Source organism: Rattus rattus, chromosome 4 (assembly GCF_011064425.1).
Source record: "Rattus rattus isolate New Zealand chromosome 4, Rrattus_CSIRO_v1, whole genome shotgun sequence".
Taxonomy (NCBI): domain Eukaryota; kingdom Metazoa; phylum Chordata; class Mammalia; order Rodentia; family Muridae; genus Rattus; species Rattus rattus.
In genome coordinates, this window is record NC_046157.1 from 158,100,306 (window position 1) to 158,123,391 (window position 23,086).

At 49.6% G+C, this 23,086-nt stretch overlaps 1 protein-coding gene across 1 annotated transcript in view; it reads right to left on the minus strand.

Annotated features, from left to right (window-relative positions):
* Positions 1 to 22,201, minus strand: part of Gpr55 (G protein-coupled receptor 55) — a 38,613-nt gene extending 16,412 nt beyond the window's left edge. Inside the window, 1 exon segment of the mRNA XM_032899598.1 lies at positions 22,185 to 22,201. Coding sequence (XP_032755489.1) covers positions 22,185 to 22,188 — 4 coding nt within the window. The 5' untranslated portion in view covers positions 22,189 to 22,201.
* Between the last annotated feature and the right edge of the window lie 885 nt (positions 22,202 to 23,086).

Genomic DNA, 23,086 nt, shown 5'->3' on the forward strand with positions numbered 1-23,086 from the left:
TGTCAGGAGCCTCTTGCCTGGAGGTTGTAGGGCTCCTGAGAATATGTAGTCTCTGGTGCTTGGTGATTTCCCAGCAAGATTTCAGGGGACTGGACTGTGGGCCAGAGGAGATTGGTGGCACGCAAGCTAAGATGGCCGTGGAGGACTCCTTCACTGCCTACGGTGAGCTTCCCCCACCCTGCAACCTTGACTCAGAACAGGAGGAAGTTGAGGCTTCATAGAAAAATGTCACCAATTATCAGGGACAAACCAGGTCTGCCTGCTGCAGGCTGCTGCTGTCACGGAGAGCGCTCCTTGGTCACCTGCTACATGGGGAAACCCACTGATTTTGGACAGGTATGGACAGAGCCCAGACCTTCAGGAAAGCAAGGTCAGCTCAGAGGCACTGGGCCTCAGTTTCTCTAAACGGCCAAGAGACTGTTATTACCTGTAGGTAGTCCAATGCAGCTGATTAAGCTTTGAGGTGTCATTTCTCCTTCAGGACTCAGCCACCTGCAAGCTCTGGGCAGAGCCACTTCCCCTCTCTGAGCCTGAACTTCCTTGGTGGTTGGGGGTGGGTGCAGGGGTGGGGTCAGAGACTCCTAGGCAGCTCCCGAGTGAACCTGTTTGGCTTAGGGGCTCTTCCTCAGGGGCCCAGAAAGGGGGTGGGCACAGTCCACACCCCTCTGAGCAGAACTAAAATGTTAGGCAAGGACAGTGAATTTCTGAAAAGGGGGTCCACTCTCTTCTGTCCCCTTAGATGTACACTCACCCAGCACCCAAAAAAATAAGAGTCAAGAACGGAGGCAGGGCGTGAATGTGAAGGATGAGGATCAGGAGTGTGGGCTGTCAGGTGTGAGAAGATTTCTTCTCTCACAAGAGCACCACTCAAGAATAGAGAGGTGTTGAGGAGGGTCGCCAGGACATTTAGCCCATTTGGTTCAGGACAGGGAACCACCAGCCAGAGAGGACAGTGATTAATGGAAAACTTCATATTTAGAGCGTGAATATGAGCCAGCCCTCGTGATCCAGTCTGGGCTTATGTCAGATCCACGCAGGTGTCTGCAATGATGGTGAGCAGACATTTCCCTGGGGCCCTTCTTCAAAGGAAGGCTGAGCCGGACCCTGCAGGAGGCTCTGCAGGGAGCCCTCATAAGGTCCAGGCAATTAGGAAAGCCAAGCTAACTGCAGCTCTTGTGCCAGGAGGAGCCAGGCGAGGCCCTCTGAGTATCAAGGTAAGTCTATTTTTATAGACCATGCATGCTGTGACTTTCATGTGTCTACAGGAATAGAAACTCCCTAAGGTGGGCCTGAGTGATTCATACTGGTACTCGGGTGCTCCCTGCATAAATAGCACCTTCTGTGGGAAGCAGGGGTCCTCTGGAGCTCAAGCACCTAGTGTTCAGTGACAACGATGGCAGATCTGTGACAGCCATTCCAGCCCCCACTGTCTTTCATTCCGATCACCCCCAGGCTGTGTGATGGGTAACACCAAGCACATTCTCTGTACTGGGACAGAGAGACTAAGCTGCCCTAGGAGTCAGACCTTCCTTAAGTGCGGAACCTTTAGTGTTCTCAGCCACACCCTAGCCATAGCCTGACTACAGGACAAGGCAGAACGCCTAGACCAGGGCATAAGATCAGGGCTGATGGAGGCTTGACAGGCAGGAGTCAGACACACAGGTGTCCCATACCCACCATATTACCCAGAGCATGGGTCTGGAAACCCAGCAAGGAGTTCACACAGTCCTGCTGCTACTCAAGGAGGGCTCGAACACCTTTGGGTTTTGCTCCTTTCTTTTTCTTTCTGTGTGGGGGATGGGTTGGGGAGCGAGCTCTCATGTACCCCAGGTTACCCTCGAGTCCACCATACAGATGGAATTATGGGCGGGTACCATCCTGTTTCCTATAATCCTTTTCAAGAAGAAAATGCCTTTCTGTTGCTTGCTCTTTAAATCCTTAAATGCTTGGTCATGAGGCAAATACGAGCAGGAAGACATTTAATAAGGCTATGTAAACTGTCACTGTCCCACCTCCCCCAAGTGCTCTATAAAACCTGGAGAGATGGAATATCTCTGTAGCAGTCAGGCAGAGACCTGCCCATGGCTCAGAGCCTCCTCTCCAGCTCCCCACATCCCTTTGGAACATGAAAAGGCACGAATTAAAAACTTTCCTGGGGGTTCCCTAAGCCTGGGATCACTGCCTTGATCCATCCTACCCTCTCTTCCTGAAGAGCGAGCTTTGGGAGTGGGGAGACGATTCTCAAGCACATACCTCCAACTTCCTCAGGTACATCAGGCATCTAGAGCGCTCCAGGAAGCAGTTCCTTCTCACGCTGAAAGGCAAGCCCTTCTGACTGCTTGCTTAAGAGCTGCTTTACTACCACATCCTCTCCTGACACTGCTCCATTCACCCATCGAGGCCCGGCACCTGCTCTGAGGGACAGACTTGCCCTGGCAGGGGTTTAACCTCGAGATGAAGGGTTAACCTAAGGGGTAGAGGGTTAGGGGCCAACCTTAAGCATGGTCAGGCAGGGAGACAGGGAGTTGAGAGAGGCCAGAGGTACAAAGAACAGGTCGAGTGGCCTTCTCACACAGAACAGCGGCTTGGCAGTCAGAAAGACAAAGTGTGGGGGTGTCTCTGAGGACAGGGGTAGGTTGTCTCTGTGGAGCTGAGGTCTAAGGATTGCAGGGAATAAGAGCAGAGGCTTGAAGCCAGTCAGCCAGGGGTAGGAGCCGCTCAAAGTTCACCTTGAACAAACACACCGTACAGGAACCTCATATTGGAAGTTGACCAATAAAAAGGAAACCATATGTGTTCCCCCAGCTCTTCTTTAAATCCGGATCATGTCAGTGGATGGGGCAGCTCAGGAGCTCGATCCACGTACTGCCCTTCAGGGGTAGAAGGAAGGTCAGAGTAAGAAGTGGCCATGCTGAGAAGGAATTGGGACAGGAAGTGGGAATGGGGTGTCTGAAACAAGGTCGCAGAGTCACCAGTAACACCCTGATTCCTAAGAAAGCCCAGCAAGCCAAGAGAGTGGCCCCACCCCCTTTGAAGTCTCTGTAATTTCTCCTCGACAACTTCCTCATCTTCAACCTGGGGTCACAAGTTCATTCGATCAATAAGCCCTTGCCATTCCCTCCTTGGCAGCTTGTCTGCAGTCTGTCCAAGACAGGCAGGAGCAGCTTCCTCAAAGTCAGTGAAAAGCAGATGAAGTAAGAGGGCAAACAAAGAACACCCAGCAACCCAGCTGAAGATTCAGACCTTCATCCCCATGGATATATGCAAGTCTGCCGTTGTCTCCTTTAAAGAGTGTGTCTGAGGAAGACAAAAGACAAGCAGCAGGGTACCAGCCCTAAGAGGGAGCTCAACAACAAAGGGAAGGCAGGATAAACTGAAGAAGGAGAAGCAAGGGGAGGAAGATGGGTTCAGGACCCTTTACACCCACACAGTAGCTGCTTGCCTCACCTCTGCTCCAAATCCCAGGTTTGGTGGCACTTCTGTTCCCAAGCGCAGATGATCCCCATGAGTGGTCAAACAGCTTAGGAGCACCAAGGAGTCCCAGCCTTGGAATCTTGGCCAAGTCTCCAAGGGAAGTCCCCTTCCCTGCCCTCTAAGTGGACAATATTAGCCACCAATGAAGGCTGAAGATGTCCAGCCTCCTTGAGAGCGGTCACATGGGCCGCTTACAGAGAGCAAGGTGTTGGATAGTTCAGGTCAAGACAGGAACAACAGTGGCTTAGAATGCCCCTCCCCTCCTCTTCCTTCCTGGAAAGTTGACTGAGAGCTCGAAGGAGGAAGTTCTAGGTACTCAGACGTCTGTGTGACACCTGCCTGCTCTTGTGTCATGATGATAGCCAATTCTCTCAGGGGCCTGGCTTCTTCTTTTGATGTACTGCCTATTACTGCTCCTGGCTATGGTTCTGTCTGGATCCCCCTGAATATGCAGATGCAGACATAGGTAGTTCTTCAAAGCTGATATTTGCACTGGTGCAGAAAGACCACAGTATCCAGAGGGGACACTTCCCAACGAAGGTTCTAGAAAACATAGACTTCAACCAGGCTTCAACCAAGGCTTCTCCTGCTGCTGAATCCAGGGTAGGAGGAAATACTGTGTTTTATGTTAACAAGGTCCTCATGGTGGGAGAGAAGCCCACCAGGCCCTTTGGCACCTTCATGCCACCCACTGCTTAAAGCCTCCAAATATCTTGCATACATATGTATGTCAATGTTCCTGCATTCACACCATTGAATTCATCTTCTTTGGCTTCTACTGGAGCTGAGGGAGGTCTGACTTGAGGTGGAAGAGAAGAATTCTGAGCTGAAACAGTGATTCTGCCTCTATCTAAATCTAGCACATTTTCTCATCTCTGATGCCACCGCTGATCCCCTTAACATTGCCAAAGTCACTGCCACCAACTCATTTTTTAAAGGAAAATTAATTGTAGTTTTTCTTTCACCTGTCTGTCTGTCTGTCTGTCTGTCTGTCTACCTATCTATCTAGTTTTAAGACAGAGTCTCTGTGTAGTCCTGCTGTCCTGGAACTGGCTCTTTAGACCAGGCTGACTTCGAACTCACAGAGATCTATCTGCCTCTGCTTCCCAAGTGCTGGGATGTGTGCCACCATGTCCAGCTTGCCTAGCCATTGGAAATCACTAATTCTGTTACAATACCTTGTGCTTTTGTTCTCACAAAGGTTTTATTCCTTTGGGCTCTTTAGCAGGGAGAACATCTGCAATCTTTACTGGAGGTAAACACCAAGAAAGACATCTGTGGTGAAAAGAAGATTGACTTGGGCTCGCTCACTCACAGATGGCCCAGTCCATACGCACTTGCCTCTGTGTTTCTGGACCATGACGCAGGATAAATATCACGACAGTGGGACTGTCTGGCATGAGCTCTTCACCTCAAAGTGGACAGAAAGCAGAGAAAGGAAGGGACCCCGGCCACCGTACAACCTTCAAAGGCACGTCAGAGGGCACCACTTCCTCTACCTAAGCTCCACATCCCAAAATAGTGCCACCATCTGGGGACCAAATGCTACCCCCCAACAATGCTAGCAAACCCTCCACAGATATAGGAACTCAGTGCATTCACTTCCTTCTTGGGCATCTTTGACGTAATCTTGACTCTTTTTAATCTTGTGGTGAAGGGTAAGAATCCTTTTCCAATACCAAGAACTGGAGAGTCAAGGCTATGGGGAAGAGTCTCTGCTACTAATGTGGGTGCGGTGTGCCACTACCTGCTCCCTGTCCCCCATGTACCCACTTCCTCTCTCTCTGATGTCACCAAGTATCTTCCCAATCACACCTTACTCTAACACATTATTCAGTCTTCATCTTCAGTTCCAGTTGGCTTTACTAAGTCACCTTGACTGCTTAAGGAAGGAGTTGTCATTGAGGGTGACAGCTGCCCCACCACTTTATATGTCCTAGGGATTAGCCAATAGGCTATGACCTTGGGAGGGGGGGGAGGGAAGTCAGTTAATTCTTCACACTATCTAGGACAGGAACACTACAAGTGGCTTCATTTATAGAGCAGGAAACTGAGGCAGGGGGCTCAAGTAACATACCTTAGATGGGCATCAGCCCTGAGAAGGGGGTCATGACCTGCTCCAGTCTCCATCTCCATAAGGAATAAACAATGACTATGCTAGCTAGGCATGGTGGCGCACACCCTTGATGCAGAGCTGTGGTTTGGACCTTCTCAGGTAATGGTGCCTGAGAGTCTAGAACTGTATCTGTCAGCAAAACCCTGCACTGAGTCCTCCCCACGCCCGCCCCAGGAGGCAGGGCTGATGAGTGGCCCCACTCTGTTCGTGTGGCAATTCACACCCTCAGGTTCAGTTGCCTACAGCAGCCCCTTAAGAAACCAAGTACTCTGCTAGGTTGGAAGCCGAAGGAAATGAGGTTGCTGCAATAAAGAGGTGTGTGTGTGTGTGTGTGTGTGTGTGTGTGTGTGTGTGTGTGTGTGTGTGTGTGTGAGAGAGAGAGAGAGAGAGAGAGAGAGAGAGAGAGAGAGAGAGAGAGAGAGCGCACATGTGCTCAATGCAGCATTAGTCACAGTGGAATCCACCTAAGTGTCCATCAACAGATGAGTAGATGAGAAGATGTGGCACATACATGAAATGGAAAACTATTGACCCTAACAAAGGACAGAATCCTGCCAGGTGTGGTGATAAAGCCTGTAATCCTAGCACGCAGGAGGCAGAGGGGAAAAGATTAAGAGGTCAAAATCACCCTTGGCTACTAACAGATTTGAGACCAGCCTGGGCTACATGAGACCCTGCTAGAGAGAAGGGGGAGCAGGTGAGGGGAGAGAAAAGAGAGAGGAGAAGAGAGAAGAGGAGAGAGGAGGGGAGGGAAGGGGAGGAAAGGAGACTAGAAAGATGGCTTATTCAATAAAGCGCTTATCATATAAGCCGGAGGACATGCGTTAAATGCCCTCAAAGCCACATTAAAAGAGTAGTCATGCCATGCGCACCTGCAATCGGAACCCTGGGGACAAGAGAGAAAGACCCTGGAGATTGCTGGTGGGCCAGCCTAGTCCCCAGTCAGTGAGCTCTAGGTTTAGTGAGAAATTCTGTCTCCAAAACTAAGAAGAGAATGGAGAGTGACTGAAGAAGGCACCGGAGATTGACCTATGACCTGCATACGGATGTACACACAGAAATATACTGACATGCTGACACGGAGCGGGAGAAGAAAGGAAGGAGGGAGAACCTTGTGATTTACATCACCATGAGTCAAACGGGAGATCATCGTGGTTGTTGAAAAACAACGGCAAATGGCATGGAAAGACAATCGTCACATGATCCGACTCACAGGTCACTTCCTAGGAGTGGAGCGAAGGGCATTCCCAGAGGCTGGGGAGAGGCTGGTCGGAGAGTAAAGACTACATGTATTGTTTGCTTGCTTGGTTTGTTTTGTTTTGTTTTTTGAGAAAGGGTCTATGGTGGTTTAAATAGAAATGGCCCCATAGACTCATACTTTTGAATGTTTGGTCACCAGGGAGTGGCACTGTTAGGAGGTGTGGTCTTGTTGGAGGGAGTGTGTCACTGGGGGTGGGTTTGGGGGTTTCAAATGCTCAAGCCAGGCCCAGAGTCACTCTCCCTTCCTGCTTCCTTCTGGTCCAGATGTAGAACTCTCAGCAATGTTTCCAGCGCCATGTCTGCCTGTATGCAGCCATGATTCCTGACACATAATGTGCTAAGCCTCTGAACTTTAAGCCAGCCTGAATTAAATGCTTTCCTGTATAAGAGTTGCCATGGTCTAGGTCTCTTCTTGGCAACAGAACAGTGACTAGGACAGAGTCTCACTATGCAACCTTAGCTGTCCTGGAACTCACTCTATAGGACAGGCTAGCCTTGAATCTTAGAGATTCTATTGCTACCCACTCTATCCCCAAGTGCTGTGATTAAAGGTGTGTGCTACTTTGCCCCAGCCATCACCATTTTGTGTTTGTGTTTGGTCCTCCCTTCCCCACCCCTGGCACTGGGCATGGAAGCCTTGGTATCTTCCATATAAAGTTCATTCCCTTCACCAAGCTACATTCTCAACACTACTGTGCATTTCTAGACAAGAGAAAAGAGATCTTTCAATGCTTTATCAGTGTTTGGGGTCACGGGTGAGCCTTGATCATTATGAACCTATACTAAAGGTTGACATATCACCCCACAAATCTGCACAAGAAAGGCTGCCAACTGCAAACTATTGAGGAAGATAAGCCACAGCCCAAACCTGGTCTGCTTGTTGCCTGCCTCTAACCCAAAACTATACAAGTACCTAAAACTATACAAGTGGGTGAAATCGGCTTTGCAGTCCCGAGAATCTCAAACACACACGGTAAGTTGGTTTTCCACTCAATACTGCCTTCACTGAACGAGGTTCTTAGGTCCATGAAATCCCTGTCCTCCTCACACTGACTTCATGAGATCTACTGCTTTGCAGTTTAGTTCCTCACCCTAGTCACAGCACAGTGGAGTCTCTCTCTGCCTCAGAGGGCCTCCAGGACTGTAAGTGAGGTCCCAATCTTCCACTGCTCAGGTCATCCCCGGTCTGGGTCAACACCCCAGCCAACACCAGCACACTCCAGGACGATTGCAGCTTATCAACATGAGAGTCATGGTTCCAGTACCCTTTTCTGGGATTAGTTGGGCCCTATCCCAGCCTAGGCATCCCCTCATCTAACAGACCAGCCATAGACACTTTCATCCTCTAGCCTCACCAGACAAACCTGGTTTCCCGGGAGAGAGAGAGGCTCTGACCCTTCATCCTACAGCCTAGCCAATGTATCAAGCTAGTCCCTGGCCAGGGTACCTGCTGCTTAAGGAAACCCTTCCACCCAACTTCCTGGGGCACCTGCACCATCAGTAAGCAGTTGTTATTTTCAACATGAGCCAGAGAGCAGAGGAACTGTGAGGGATGTCACCAGAGTACAAAGGGCTTCTTGGGAAGTATGTCCTCAGTGCTCTAGGACTTAGGGCGACCGGAAGTCTTGGGCCTCTGGGTTATGCAATTCTTACATTTCAGAGACATCTACAAAGGAACACCCAATTTTGTTACATAAGGCACACACCATTATTTGAAGAGAGAAAGCTATTGTGGAAGAGAAACTTTCCAGTGTTCATTAAAATAATTGAATCTACTCTTCTAAATGAAAAGAGCCAGGGCATGAATATTTATAAGATGGATGCTCAGAAGCCTCTTGACGGAACGCCCCCAGAGCACTGAACTGGAGAAGGGGTGAAGTATGAGGACAGTCCCTCATGCTGAGTTGGGGGTGGGGTTGAATGTCCTGGGCTCAGCCAGCCGCCTGCTCCCTCTGCACTAGCCCTGCCTCTCCCCATCCCTGAGCCCATCCCTGCCCGGCCTCCTGAAACAATCCCACCCTCAAGCACTAGGGTCTCAGTTTCCACACTTGTGCAGTGGGCACAGCTATAGACTACAGGCAAGTCTCTGTCTCTCGGTCCACTACGTCCTTATGAAATCCTAAAAGAACTGAGTCCAGAGCAGATTCAGGTTCCAGAGCCTCAGGTCTCCACCCACCTGCACTCTGATCACCCCATCACTGCTTATGCGCCCCCTCTTCTTGACTGCCCACCTCATCCAGCCAGGTTCCTAACTCGCACCAGCCAGCCCCTCCCTTGTTAGAGTCCATAGGCTCTTCAATGCCTGCCTTCCTGCCTTCTCTCTACTCTCTACTCTTCTTTGGCCTCCCACCTCTCCCTGGCCCTTCTCTGGCCTCTTGTCCCCTGAGCTAGGCTGTTGTACTTTTTCCCGACCACTTGCCTCCTCCTGCTCCCTCCCTAGGATTTCCTGCCAACAGGCCCAGGGACCCATGACAGTGGGCGTTTGGGCCTCTGGAAGCTGTAGGAGTCAAAAGTCTGCTGGACACAGGGCAGAACCTACAGCAGGCAGCTTCTGTGTAGCCTGCTAAGGTCATGGAAGCTTTAGGAAGCCCCCAGTTCACAATGAGTCTACCATATGCATTGAGGGTCTGATCCTAGTTGCTTCACCTTCAGGACAAAGAAAATAGAAAAAAAAAACCTCTCTTTTGTCTCTTTTCTTGGTCTCCTCATCCCCAGGTGACCCTAGAAGCCAAGATGTGACTCACTCTGGGCCTTAATCTCTGTCCTTGAAGTATCTTCCTATGGTGGTTTGTAGGTGGTGTATGGTGCTTGGCCCATGGGAAATAACACTGTTGGGAGGTGTGGCCTTGTTGGAGTAGGTGTGGCCTTGTTGGAGTAGGTGTGGCCTTGTTGGAGTAGGTGTGGCCTTGTTGGAGGCAGTGCATCACCATAGGGGTGGGCTCTGAGAGCTCCTAGTGCTCAAGCTCTGCCCTCCTCAGGAGACAGTCTTCTGGCTGCCTTTGGAACAAGACATAGAACTCTCAGCTCCTCCAGCCCATGTGCCTGCATGCTGCCAATGCTTCCCTCTATGATGATTATGGACTGAACTTCTGAACCTGTAAGCCAGCCCCAACTGAATGTTGTCCCTTATAAGAGTCGCCTTCATCATGGTGTCTGTTCTTAGCAATGGAAACCCTAACTAAGACAGACACCCTTGAGCCAAACAGGTCTCTGGAACCTGGGGCAAGGGTTCCTTCTCTTCCTCAGAGACAACTGGCTGGTACCCCAATTTCTGGACCACCATGACCACATGATCACCCAAAAAAGGCTCCTGGTGCCATGCTTAGACAAAGAGGCTATGTGTGACTTCAGCCTGGCCTTGTCGCCAGTTCATAGACATGTCTGGAATATATCAGAGAAGGCTTCATATTACACAGACGTAGGCCCACTCAGGAAACCAGAGTGTGGAGTCCAGAGCCTAGAGGCAGCCCCATCCCAGCATAGATCCAGGCCCAGAGTGATTCCTGGATCTACAACAGGAGGGCACACTCTATCAGCTGGATTCCAGGGGGGTCTCCACTGGGTCACTTGTTCTGGTCATTAAGATGACTTGCCTAGTTTGTTCCAACCAGAATCCAGAATAGCTGTGCTGTGCAGTGCAATCATCCTTTTACCTTCACAGGCCCATAGCCAGAATCACACATCTGTGCTCAGATGTGCACACACAGAGACACACAATCATACACATGTAACCATATACACAGATATACCCAGGGACATATCCTAGCCCAGAAACACACTTTTAGAATCAAACATATAACCAAACACACACACACACACACACACACACACACATCTAAAAATACACACATGCTCATGTACACACATGTACAAAAAACTACATACAAAGGCACGTGAACTCATACTTAGACATACCCATGCTTCTGCAGGCACACCCAAGGACACAGGCATGCAGGACGTGCACAACCACAGTAATCATCAGGGAGGCATAAAGTCAGAAAGTTACACACGCCCTCAGTAAGGCACACCCTGAACCCACTCACCCACTCGTGAACCCCATGTGGCTCGTTAGTACCCACCCTACTGCTGAGCTCCTGGGCCTTCTCAACACTGCACCTCCCAAACCCTCCTTACCAAGGCACTTGCTTCATAGGAGAAAAGGAACCCATTGTTCAAGAGATACACAGAGGAGTTGGAGTCAGAGTCTTGGCATCATGACCTGAGCCAGTGGCAAGGACCAGCCAATGGCCTTGCTAATGTGGGACAATGACACTCATGGCAGCCAACGCTATGGGGTGACCCCAGACCTGGGGACCACTTCACGACACATGGACAGAGTGAGGGTGTTCTTCCCGAGGATACTTAAAAAGTCTTTAGCCTCTAAGGCTTCCAAAGACCCACAGACCCTATAAAAGCAGCTAAGAAAGGAACCCTATGGGCTACAGTCTACAAGGAGCGAGAACCCCACTGGGGTTAATTTGGATTGGATCTTTTGTAGAACAAGTTTATTAAATTTTAGCCATATGTAACAATGTATAAGAAAATATATTTAAGTGGAATTCTTATTACGAATGAAATTGTGCAAATAAATAAGCACTTGAAAGGTTGTAAGTATTTGACAGACTAATGGAAAATCCACAAGGGGGAATGCTGGTTCTAAGAACAAATTATGGTAATATTGGACATCCCCCTCCATTTCTATAAAGCAAGCAAATAGCGTGATGCAACAGGGATCTACAGACACAGAGGATGAAGTTACCACCGCTCTTGCTAGATATCCTCATGGAAGACGAACGGAATTTGGTAGAAGCGAAAGGAGCCAGACTGACAGAATGTGTCACCGAGGACATGACCAACGCCAGCACTCAGCTTTGGGTTTCGGTTCTGATGAAAACCAATAGCAGGCTGGAGGTGAGCAGGCTGGAGGTGAGCAGGCTGGAGGTGCGTTTGGCTCTGAGGCATTTCGAGTGCTTAACACACACAAGGCCTCAGGTTCTGCATCTAGCACTAAAAAAACTGGAAATAACTAATGAACACATTTATCGAGGCCCTACTCTGTGCCCAGCATCCGGGGCTCAAAGAAAACGGTCTTCAGACTCAGTCTTCTTAGAAAGGTGTCACCTGGACTTGGTGGGCAGGAGAAGGGAGTGTGGTTCCAGGAGTGAATTGGAGAATCCAGGGCCAAGGAACCAACTTAGGCATGGCAGGACCAAGAGTGCTGTGATATTCTGAGTCCTGACGCAAGGGCTGGGTGGGCCTGGTGGGTATCATGAGAAGGGGCATGGGGCCCAGGATTGGGCTGGAGAGAGAGTAGCTCCAAGAGTTTAAAGTTTCTAAAGAAGATGCTCCATCCGTACAGTGAGACTGTGAGATGCAGAAAGGCTTGGGAGCTATCCCTGTGAGGAGAGGAGAAAAAGCTCATGAAATGTGTGTGAAAAGTGACCAGGAAGCAAACTCTGGGGAGGGAAATGGCTCAGTAAAGATGCTTGCTGCCCAACGTGAGCTAGACCACCAGAGCCCACATGGTGAAGGACAAAACTGACCTCCCCAGGCTAGCCCCTCACCTCACCTCCGTATGCCACTGTGCTGTGCACATACACAATAAATACTTAAATGCTTTCTTCTTTTCAGGACAGTCTTTCTCCATGTAACCCTGGATGTCCCCGAACTCACTCTGTGGACCAGGCTAGCCCCTCACCTCCGTATGCCACTGTGCTGTGCACATACACAGTAAATACTTAAATGCTTTCTTCTTTTCAGGACAGGCTTTCTCCATGTAACCCTGGATGTCCCCGAACTCACTCTGTAGACCAGGCTAGCCTCTGCCTCCCGAGAGCTAGGATCAAAGGCAAACTTAATTTTTACATTTCCAGACCACCGCTACCCGGCAAACTTAAATTTTTAAGTAGCAAAACTCCGGGTGCTGGGACTGTGGCTCAGTGGTGCAGTGTTTGGCCAACAAGCATTAGACCTTGAGTTTCATTGCTGGTGAAGAGGAAGGAGGGAGTGGATAATGAAGTGCAGGAAAGAGTAACATCAAAGAGACTGACAGAGATGTTAGAACCATGAAGATAGAAAGACATGGGTCAGACACAGGACAACTACAATTCACAAAGGTCCCGGGGAGTGTCTTAGTTTGTGTTTCTGTTGCTGCTACGAAACACCATGAACTAAAAAGCAAGTTAGGGAGGAAGGGGTTTATTGGCTTACATTTCCAGACCATAGTCCATCACTGGAGGAAGTTGGGACAGGAGCTCAAACAGGGCTGAATGTGGAGGCAGGAGCTGATGCAGAGGCCATGACCGGATGCTGCTCACTGGCTTGGTTTTTCTCACTGCCATTTTGCTAAAGCCAACTTTCAACTTAGGTTTCGTTTCTGATAAAAAAGCAACAGAGGCCTGAGGTGTGTTTAGCTCAGGGGTATTTTGAGTACTTAACGCACTCAGGGCCTCAAGCTCCGTTTCTAGCTGAAGATAACTAACCAGATGTGCTGATTCTCGCTTCCCATGGCTTGCTCAGCCTGCTTTCTCACAGAACTCAGGATACGAGCCTAGGGATGGCACCACCCATCATGGGCTGGGCCCTCCCGCATTGATCACTAATTGAAAAAATGCCTTACAGCTGGATCTCTCGGAGGTGTTTTGTTTCCTCAACAGAGGCTTCTTCCTCTCTGATGACTCTAGTGTGTATCAAATTGATGCACAAAACCAGCCAGTACATGGAGATTTCTGATGAGAAGGTTGGCAGGTGTGAGAGGGAGCCAGAACCATCTAATTTGAGGAACAAACTTGTAGGTGAGCCAGGGGACATGCTACACCTGGGAGGGGAATAAAGAGGCACCATGTTGATGGCTGCACAGTACACACAGGTTCAGGATTCGGGACTGTCTCAAGGACCAGGGAAAATAGCAAAAATGTGGATATCAGCCCACAAAACTTCATCTCCAAGAGTGCTTAAGGCCAGGCTGCTCTTGAGGTGTGTTTGTTAAGTTATGGATCAGAACGGAGTCGCTGAAATTCCATTAGGTCATTCTCTTGCCTTCCAAGGCTGCTAAGATGCTGGGCTAGATGCTAGGGGGGAAGTGGGCAATACTTAGAATGTCACTGCTGCTAATGTGTGAACAAAACTGGCCTGATTCACTCTTTCCTAAGCCAAATATTGTTTGTCTAGCCTTCCTTGTCCCTTCTTAGTCGTCTAAGAAGTGTATCAACACACTTGAAAATACAACCAGCTTCTTTAAATAAAATGACCCTGTATTTAAGTTGGTTGGCTCTTATGTGGAAATATGAAAGTGTGCCCCATAATAAATTAGGATGACAGTGTTTTATTTGATACTGGATAAACATCTGAGCCATTGAACAGGTCCCATTTCAGGTATTCAATATCATGCAGCAAAGACCTTAACTCCTCTAAGAAGAACAGTAATATGCATTTCTTGAATTGTGTCAACTATGAAAATGGGTTTCACCAAAACCACCAAAGAAAATGGGGGGAAATTTGACTCAATAGAATGATAGAAATGCTTCCTTTGAAATTTGGTTAGACTCACTCTCGTACTAATAGTTGGGGGCTGTGTAAAACATCACGCACATGAAAAAGCTAGTCTTTTTGCTGCCATGGAACGAGTTTTCTTTAAAAGACCATGTAGTGATGGTGGAGAAATGGCTCAGCACATAAGAGAGCACTGACTTCTGCTGCGGAAGATCTGGTTTCAGTTCCCAGTCCCCACATGTGGCTCACAACCATGTGTTAACTCCAGTTCCAGAGATTCCATACCCACTCTGACCTCTGAGAACCCTGCTCATACATGGAGCACATACATACACTCGGGCACACACACACGCACTTAAACTGTTTTGTATAATATAATATAGTTAAGATTATATGGGGACAGTGATGATGCTCTGAAGGCTTGCCTACAATATATGAAGCCATGGGTTCAAGTCCCAGCCACCCATAAACAAGGCACAAAACTCCACACTCACAATTCCAGCACTCAGGAGGTAGAAGCAAGAGGCCAAGCGTTCAAAGATATCCTTGGCTACAGAGAGAGGCTAGCCTGACACATCTGGGGGAAAAAAAACAATCAAGACAATCCAATGTCTTCTGTCCCTTCTCAAATAGCATGGCTTGCCCTCCTCTCATATTGCTCGGAGAGCTGTTGTTATTTCCCCATGACCATTCACTTGAAGGAGAGGCAGGGAGCTGAGGCCACTATACTCAGGGAATGGAGGTTCCAGGCGCTCGTTTGGATGACTCTCTCCAGAACCGCTCTGAGGCTCACGGAGTCTGGAGCTTCCCATCCAGCTGTACCCTGGCCCCCGTGGGCTGTTTGGCATCGCCTGGCACTCCCTCCTGTTCTCTTTGGACTCTGGAAGGATGCCACTTGAGAATGAAAGAAAACAAAGTTCTCGTGACTTCTTCCCAAGAGCCTGACTCACAAGAGCCAGATCACCCTGGGGTCTGTAGAAAACTCCAGGAAAACCACAGCTTCTTCCAGAGTTCTTTAAACATTGACTCTGGATTGGGGAGATTGTTCAGTCAGTGAAGAGCATGAGAGTCTGAGTTTGAACCCCTAGTACCTACATAAAAACCAGGCACAGTAGTGTGTGTGTGTGTGTGTGTGTGTGTGTGTGTGTGTGTGTGTGTGTGTGTGCGCGCGCGCGCGAAATCCCAGCATGAAGAGCGAAGGATGAGACAGGAGGATTTTTGGAGCTCACTGTATATATAAGCTAGCCAAATTCATGACCCCTTGCCTTTACATGCACACATGGATACACACACACACACACAAATACACACACAAACACACACACAAACACACACAAACACACACACACAAACCCACACACACACAAACACACACACACACATACACACTCTTTGAGAAGACAGACACTAAATGTTATTTCTGCCTTTCCACCAGTGAGCTCCATTCAGATGCCAAGGTTTTGAGACAGAGAACAATAGGGAAGACTTGGAGATGGTGAGCAGTCCCACCCGGGACACATACTTCTCTTCTATCCCTACAGCAGCCCTTGGATCTACCTGAGCTTCTGAGAACCCAGGGCTTCCCTTTGTCCCCAGGGCAGGAGTGAGAGTGGAGGACCTAGGCACTGAGTGACAGGGTAGCTTTGATGTCGATGGACATGACTATGGAGGGAGTTTTCTGTGTAAACTGAAGTGGGAAGGTGTGGACAGCACTTTTCATAGGCTGGAGTTCTAGACAAAACACAAGTCGGAAAGTGAGCTGAGTACCAGCATTCGATCCTCTCCACTTCCTGACAGGATGCAGTGTGACCAGAGAGAGGGGGATCTCCAGGAGATCCCCAGCTTCCCCCAGAGTTCTTTAAACATTGTTCCGGAGTAGGGGAGAGGAGAGGAGGCGCGGCTGGGAAGATGGCTCATTCAATAAAGTGTTTTGTCATATAAGCCGGAGGACATGAGTTAGATGCCCGCAAAGCCACAAAGCTCTCTGCCAGGGTCTCATGTAGCCCAGGCTGGTCTCAAATCTTTTAGTAGCCAAGGATGACTTTGACCTCTTAATCTTTTCCCCTCTGCCTCCCATGCTAGGGTCACAGGCTTCATCACCACACCTGGCAGGATTCTGTCCTTTGTTAAGGGTCAACAGTTTCCCATTTCATGTATGTGCCACATTTTCTTGTCTACTCCTCTGTTGATGGACACTTAGGTGGATTCCGTGTCTACACTGTGACTAGTGCTGCACTGAACACAGATGAGTGTGCGCGCTCTCTCTCTCTCTCTCTCTCTCTCTCTCTCTCTCTCTCTCTCACACACACACACACACACACACACACACACACACACACACACACACCAGCCACCTCAGTTTCTGCTACCGTTCCCTGCCACCATGCACCACACCCTCAAACTTTGAGCTAAAGCAAACCCTTCCACCCTTCAGTTGATTCAGTCAACTGTTTTCCCACAGCAATGAGAAAAGCAACTAATACAGCCCCAAAACAACAGAGTCTAAGCCTGTCCCTCTGCCTGAGAGAAAAGAGAGAGACCAGGGTGCAGACAAGGCTATGCTCCGAAGGGCACAAGGGAGAGCACACGTGATGCCAGGTGAGCTAAACAGGCGCAACCAGAACATGGTGGCTCAGCCCACCTCACTGAAGACATGGGGGACACCATGAGGAGGTCCACGCTGCGAAACAACAGCCTGACACCATCACTCTGCACCCAGCAGCTCCCAAGCTGAGTAGTAAAGCATGCTGGGCAGTGGTGACTCACACTTTCCATCCCAGCCCTCAGAGGCAGGGGCAGTTGGATCTCTGTGAGTTCAAGGCCAGCCTGGTCTACAGAGTGAGTTCCAGGACAACCAGGGCTACACAGAGAAACCTTGCCTCAAACAAAACAAAACAAAAATACTCATTTATTCAAATAATACCCCACCCTTGGGTGGACAGAAATAAGTGAGGAAAGACTCATACTCATTGATGTAACCAGGAGTCCCACAGCTGAAGTATCTTTGCAGATGCCAGAAAGAGCTAGTTCTCTGGGCTTACAGTTCCCCTTGAATCCTGTGACGTCATATTGTGAAAGGTGGATGCCAATGGCCTGGAGCAGACACAGCCTCCCAGGGGCTTACTCCTTGGCCTTTGCCTAGTCAAGGGCCCTACAGCCAGATGGAAATAAAGAGAAAAAAGGATCCACCTAAGAACCTACCAGGGTCTTGTTGGCAATAGGGAGCGGCTCCTACCCTCTGCACACCTCCCTTTTGCATCCCCACTTGACATTAAGACTCTGAGTTTGGAGCTAGGGCTATGACTCAGTCAGTTAAAAGCTCGTGTGCTGACATGAGGATCTGAGTTCAGATCCCCAGAACCCATGGAAAATGCCTGCATCTGTAATCCTAGCCCTGGGAAGGCAGGCACAAACAGATGCCTGGTGCTTCCTGGCCAGCCAGGTCTGCTGAATCGATGAGGTCCGGTACCATCAGGGCCCCTGTCTCAAAAAAGTAAGGTGAAGGCAGTTGCGGAAGAGACCCAGTATCAACCTCTGGCTTCTACATGCATGCACACATCTATGCATACCATGAGCACACGTATGAACACAAACATGCACATATTCAAAGACACACACATCCAGTGGGGGAAAGGGTCCGAATTCGTGGTTGGGATTACCTGATAGACTGTACTCACCTCAGGACTCAACAGCAAACTCAAGGCCATCAGCCAGTGGGATCAAAGGTCATTAGCTACGAATGCTGTGAGCTCTGAGGAAAAGCCAGAATGGGTGGCTGTGTCTTCAGGGCACTGACTTCGTGTATGTGTACAGGGGCCAAAAGGAAGCAAATACGGACTCTGACACAGCCTACACACACAAAGTGACAGCACCCTGTGCCTGAGAGCAGTGTCTTATAGCGTGACACTCCCGAGGTGTGTAGCTGGCAGACAGAGCAGAAATGTGGCCCTCTGGCCAGCTGTCCTCCTCTGCTCCTGTCCTAGGGAGCACTGGGGGCCTTCAGGCCTAGGTTGTATAGGGGACTTCGGGGGAATGGAGTGAGGACCGTGTAGAGTACCTAAGGCTTAGAATTATCTCCTGAAACTTTCGGAGGGGAGCCTGCAGCCACTCCAAGGAAGCGGAAGCCCCACCCAGAGCCGGCCGGATGCTACAGCCAGCCACAGGTGTCATCTGAGTGCCTGGGAGTCCCAGCGAGCAAGAATTCTCTTGCCAGACTGAACGCAGGTCTGTCCACTCCCCTGGTCCCAGACACCCACCCTGGACTCTCCTGTATTTCCAGGGTCCTCTGACACTGCATGCTGTGTACCCATCACCTCCTAAGCTTCCCTTCTTCTCTGGGAGCACCAGGGCCCTTACACCTCATGGCTTTCCCCTGTGGGTAAGTGCCTCACTAAGAGGACTGGACTGTGTTCAGGGAAGGCTCAGGGACAGATGTGGTTGCAGTCCCCCTCCCACTCTGAGTCATGCATTTGTCCCCTCCCTGTCCTGCAGATCTCAGGTTGAATATCTGGCCCCCACCCAAGTCAGAGGGTCCTTGACATCACTTCATAGCTCACCTTCATCTTCATACAAAATGTCAAGGACTTGATGAGTCTGATTTGTGTCTCTATGCTGTGGAGACACACTCCAATGGCTCTCACCTTTCTTGCTTAATGAATATGGAAATGAGCTTAGAGCATATTGAGTTGACCATAAAAGATGGCCTTTGGTCTACAGCCTAGGGGAAGTCTGGCGTGGTGGTAAGTCCCCAGCCTCTATCTACCCCAACACCCTGTATCAGGGCATTGCCCATGAAGCCTCTGACCTGAAAAGGGAGGCCTCAGGAGGCTAGTTTTGGGGAATAGGGAATGCACAGATACACAGGTTCCTGCCCCTTCTTGGTAGAAGGCGGGCTGAAGAAAAGAGGACCCTAATAGCTTTTCTGGGAACCTAAGAATAGTACCCAAAAGAAGTTACTCGATTTTTCTCAGTCTATGAATAAGACTCAAAAAGACCACCTGCCTGGTGACCTGATTATATGCCCAGATATAAAAGACTCACTGTGGGGGAGGGGCTGCCTAGAGTTTCTAATATCTATATGGCAGGAACTCACCATGTGCCAACCCCAGTGCCCAGCAGACATACCATTCTCACAGCACCTAGAACAAATGTGTCCACTGGTGGGAGATATTGAGATTCCCAGAAGGGGAGATGATGGGAGGAAGTGGGTAGGCAGTTGAACCAGAAAAGTGCCCAAGAGACAGGAAGGGCAAAGGAAGATTGCAGTGTAGAGGGCTAGGAAGGAAGGGCAGAGCTCCAGGCAGGGTGCCTGGTTCTATTCCCTTAAGGCTTTTTGAGGAGGGGGTTATGCATTGAAGAGGGGAAAGAGAAAAGCGGTGGGGAGAGGGAGAACAAATTCTGAGGAAGGAAACAAGGGAAAGGAAAAGAGAGAGGAGAGAATGAGAGGGAGAGGGGAGAAAGGGAAAAGACAGAGAGAGGGGAGGGAGGAGAGGAGAGAAAGGGAGAAGAGAGGAAGGACAATAAGAGTCAAAAAATTCTTTCTGCAGCATAGCCATACCCATTGTAGAGATGGGAACACTAAAGTTCCCGCTGAAGTCTGGCATGGTTAGTGCTCGGTCCAGAGCCAGAACCAGACCCCTGTACAACCTGAGTCAGACTATGTCAGGCCCTGTCTTGGTTTGTGAGATTTTATGAATGGATCTCTTTTTAGATTCCCCTGGGGGCTTGGTTGACTGCTGCCCTCTGGAGCGGGTTGAGGGACACAGCCTTGCCTCTCCCAGAGCCCATCCGCAGGTTGGTTGTTTGGGAGATGCCTGGGCTCAGGAAGTTCCTGCCAGGGGGTCTGTCCCAGGAAGGATAAGCCAGGAATTGGATTTCCCAGTGTTGTTCCTGTCCCCCTTGGCCTGAGAACGGTCTGAGCATGCTCAGTGAAGACACTTTCCGTTACCATTGGCCGCAGCAGCATCCAAGCCTACTGCACCCTAGGAAGAAGCTAGAAAAGATGATGGCAGATCACTCAGGGCCACATATGGGACATGCAAGGCTGCAGTGAGAGGAGGGACAAATCCTCACCTGCCCACATATGACCTGATGCAGTTTTTTGTGACTTTAATGACACAGAATGCATAAAACAGCTCTGACCTTCCCGTGGAGTCTGAGCTGACATATGCACCAGCCTATGGGCATCAGGAAAAACCCAGAAAGGCAGAGAGCCTGCAGAGAGGACACAGAAAGACTTTGACTCCAGGAACCATCAAGGTTTAGTGCAGGGACACTCTCAGCAGAGTTGCCTGTGACTTGTCACAGGATAAGATTGTCAGGGTGAAAGTGAGTGGTGTGTATGCAGAGCCGAGGCTTCATCCGGGAATTATAAAATCTATGTTTCTGAAGGCTTTGTCACAGATAGAGAGGAAACTTCTTCATCACAACTCTCTGGGCCCCAGCCACTGCGCCAAAGGTCCCAGAGAAGAGGCTCACACCTTCCCTCACGATGATCAAAAGTCCTTCCTGATGCATCCAGGGGACAGGACAGACTCTGCACTGGGCCTTGCAGATGTGACAATGAGTCCAGAATCAGCTCCAGGTGATGCACGGTGAAGAGCCTGGGTGTCCACAGCCCCCCTGTGACAGGAACAAGCTGTCTGGCTGGGCTCTTTCCTGCCTGACTCTGGGCCTTGTTGATGTCCCTTTAAGACAGCAGGAGGACAGGACATGCAGTATGCTAACTCAGGCAGAATGTGGGTGATTGAGCTCAACGGGGGTGGGGAGTGTGCCAAGTTCACAGGACACAGGAGCCACAAGCAGTGCCGATGCTGTTTGAGGCAAAGACAATGGTTTAGGCAGGTGCTGAGGGAGAGGATTTAGAGGCAAGCACCAGAAGGGATCTTGGTTATTGCCTGTGCATTAAAAACGGGCCCTTCAGACAAGCAGGCAGCACAGGCCTATAACCTCAGTACTTGGTAGACTGAGGCAGGAAGGAATAAAGATTTTTTTGGGTTACCCTGGACTACACAGCAAGCCTATCTCAAGTGGGAAAAAAAAGTAACAGTAACAAACAAATAAGATGCAGAGATAAATGACTTCATTTCTTTGAAAAACCCAACACAATGAAAAGAAAAGGTATTTGGGAAGAGGGTGGGACCATGATGTGCAAAATGGAAAAAGGTTCGCATCAACTAGAACATTCTAGAGATCTATTGAACTGAACGGCGAAAGCCGTTAACAGTTAAGCCTGCGGATCTGACGATTGTTCAGAGCAGCTCTGAAACGTCTTCAGTGGGGGAAAAATAAGCACGAGAGCTGACAGGAGTGTTAATTAGCTTCGTCTGATCATTTCGTGGTGGGCGTATGCTTGTATCGCAACACCACTGTGGTACACTGTAAATATGAACACTGTTCGGCTCATGGTGGAGAAGACCGGCCTGCGTGTCAGCCTGGGATGCCTGGAGGGACGAGTGAGTGGATGTGTGGCAGCGACTAATGAAACAGAGCTCTGACGGCCAAGGACGCTGAACCAAGTGTATGAGGTGTAGGGTGGTCCACAAGGTGCAGGCAAGTTCCCATTGCAGCCCCCATGTAGAGCAACCCAAGTTGGGAGGAAAGAGTAGCAGGAAAGACTCGTCTTCTAAACCCTAGGGCCCTTGGGGGCTACAGGACAGAGCCAGCACCGTAGACACTGAGAATCTCCGGGATTCCACTGGGGTTCTTTGGGACACTCCTCCAAAGTGAGAGAAAAATCTTAGCAATATCCTGTTAGTGAACCCCCAAAGTAGACAAGAATGTTCGCAGGTTTGTGCTAAACCTGGGTCCACCCAACCCAGCTTCCCCCTCTGTCCTTACTCACCCATCTGCAGAGACCCATCAGCTGTCCTTAGCGCTCTCTTTAACGGCTGCCAAGCAGAGCACGGACCTGGCCAATACCTCCGTTTTCTAGCCACTTCCTCTTGGCCCGAACCATGGTTATTTTGTGGTGTGGGTCTAGTTTACTGAGGTAGGTCTGTTGATTTAGGTATGTGGATAGGAAATGGGGGTTGCACAAGGTGTCATTACTGATATCAGTGACAACAGATAACCTTGGCAGACGCCAGACAAAGGCAGAACATCATTAGATGTGCTGAGACAGCTGCTTTTGAACTGCAGCCAGCCAACTGGGAGCTCCCAAGCAAAGGGCAAGAATGTAACTAAAGAGCTCACTGGCAATCCAGAAGATTGTATCCTAGTTGCGAGTGCAGTAAGGGATTTAGTTGTCTTTTCAGCTGGAGGGGGAATAAAGCCCGTTTCATATGCCCCGCCCCTTGCCGATAAGGCTCCATCTCCCGTTCAGAATTCTGCTGTGGTCAGCTTTAACCCTTTCTAAAGAAGTGTGAACAAGCTAAGAGCCAAGCTTGCAGAAACACACGCCTAAGAATTCTCAGCATTTCACAGGCCGGATGGCATCTACAACCCAGGCTCCCTCTGTGTCATTTGCTCTTTCCTGGGCTTAGCAACACTTTAGCAGCGTAGGTGTGACCCCTGACAGTGGTGTCTTCAAGGGCTCTCTAGTCCTCTCTATCTTTTGCTCCCCACCAGTCTTCTGTCATCTCTCTGCCATTCTCAATATCTGCCGGTCGTCAAATGTTGGACCTCTCACCAGGGAACACAAGGGACCACCAAATGATCTGGACATCACCCTGCCTAACTTACCTGACTACCCCTTTTCTTACATTGCCCCCCACCCCAACACACCCAAGCCTCTAGGTAATGCTC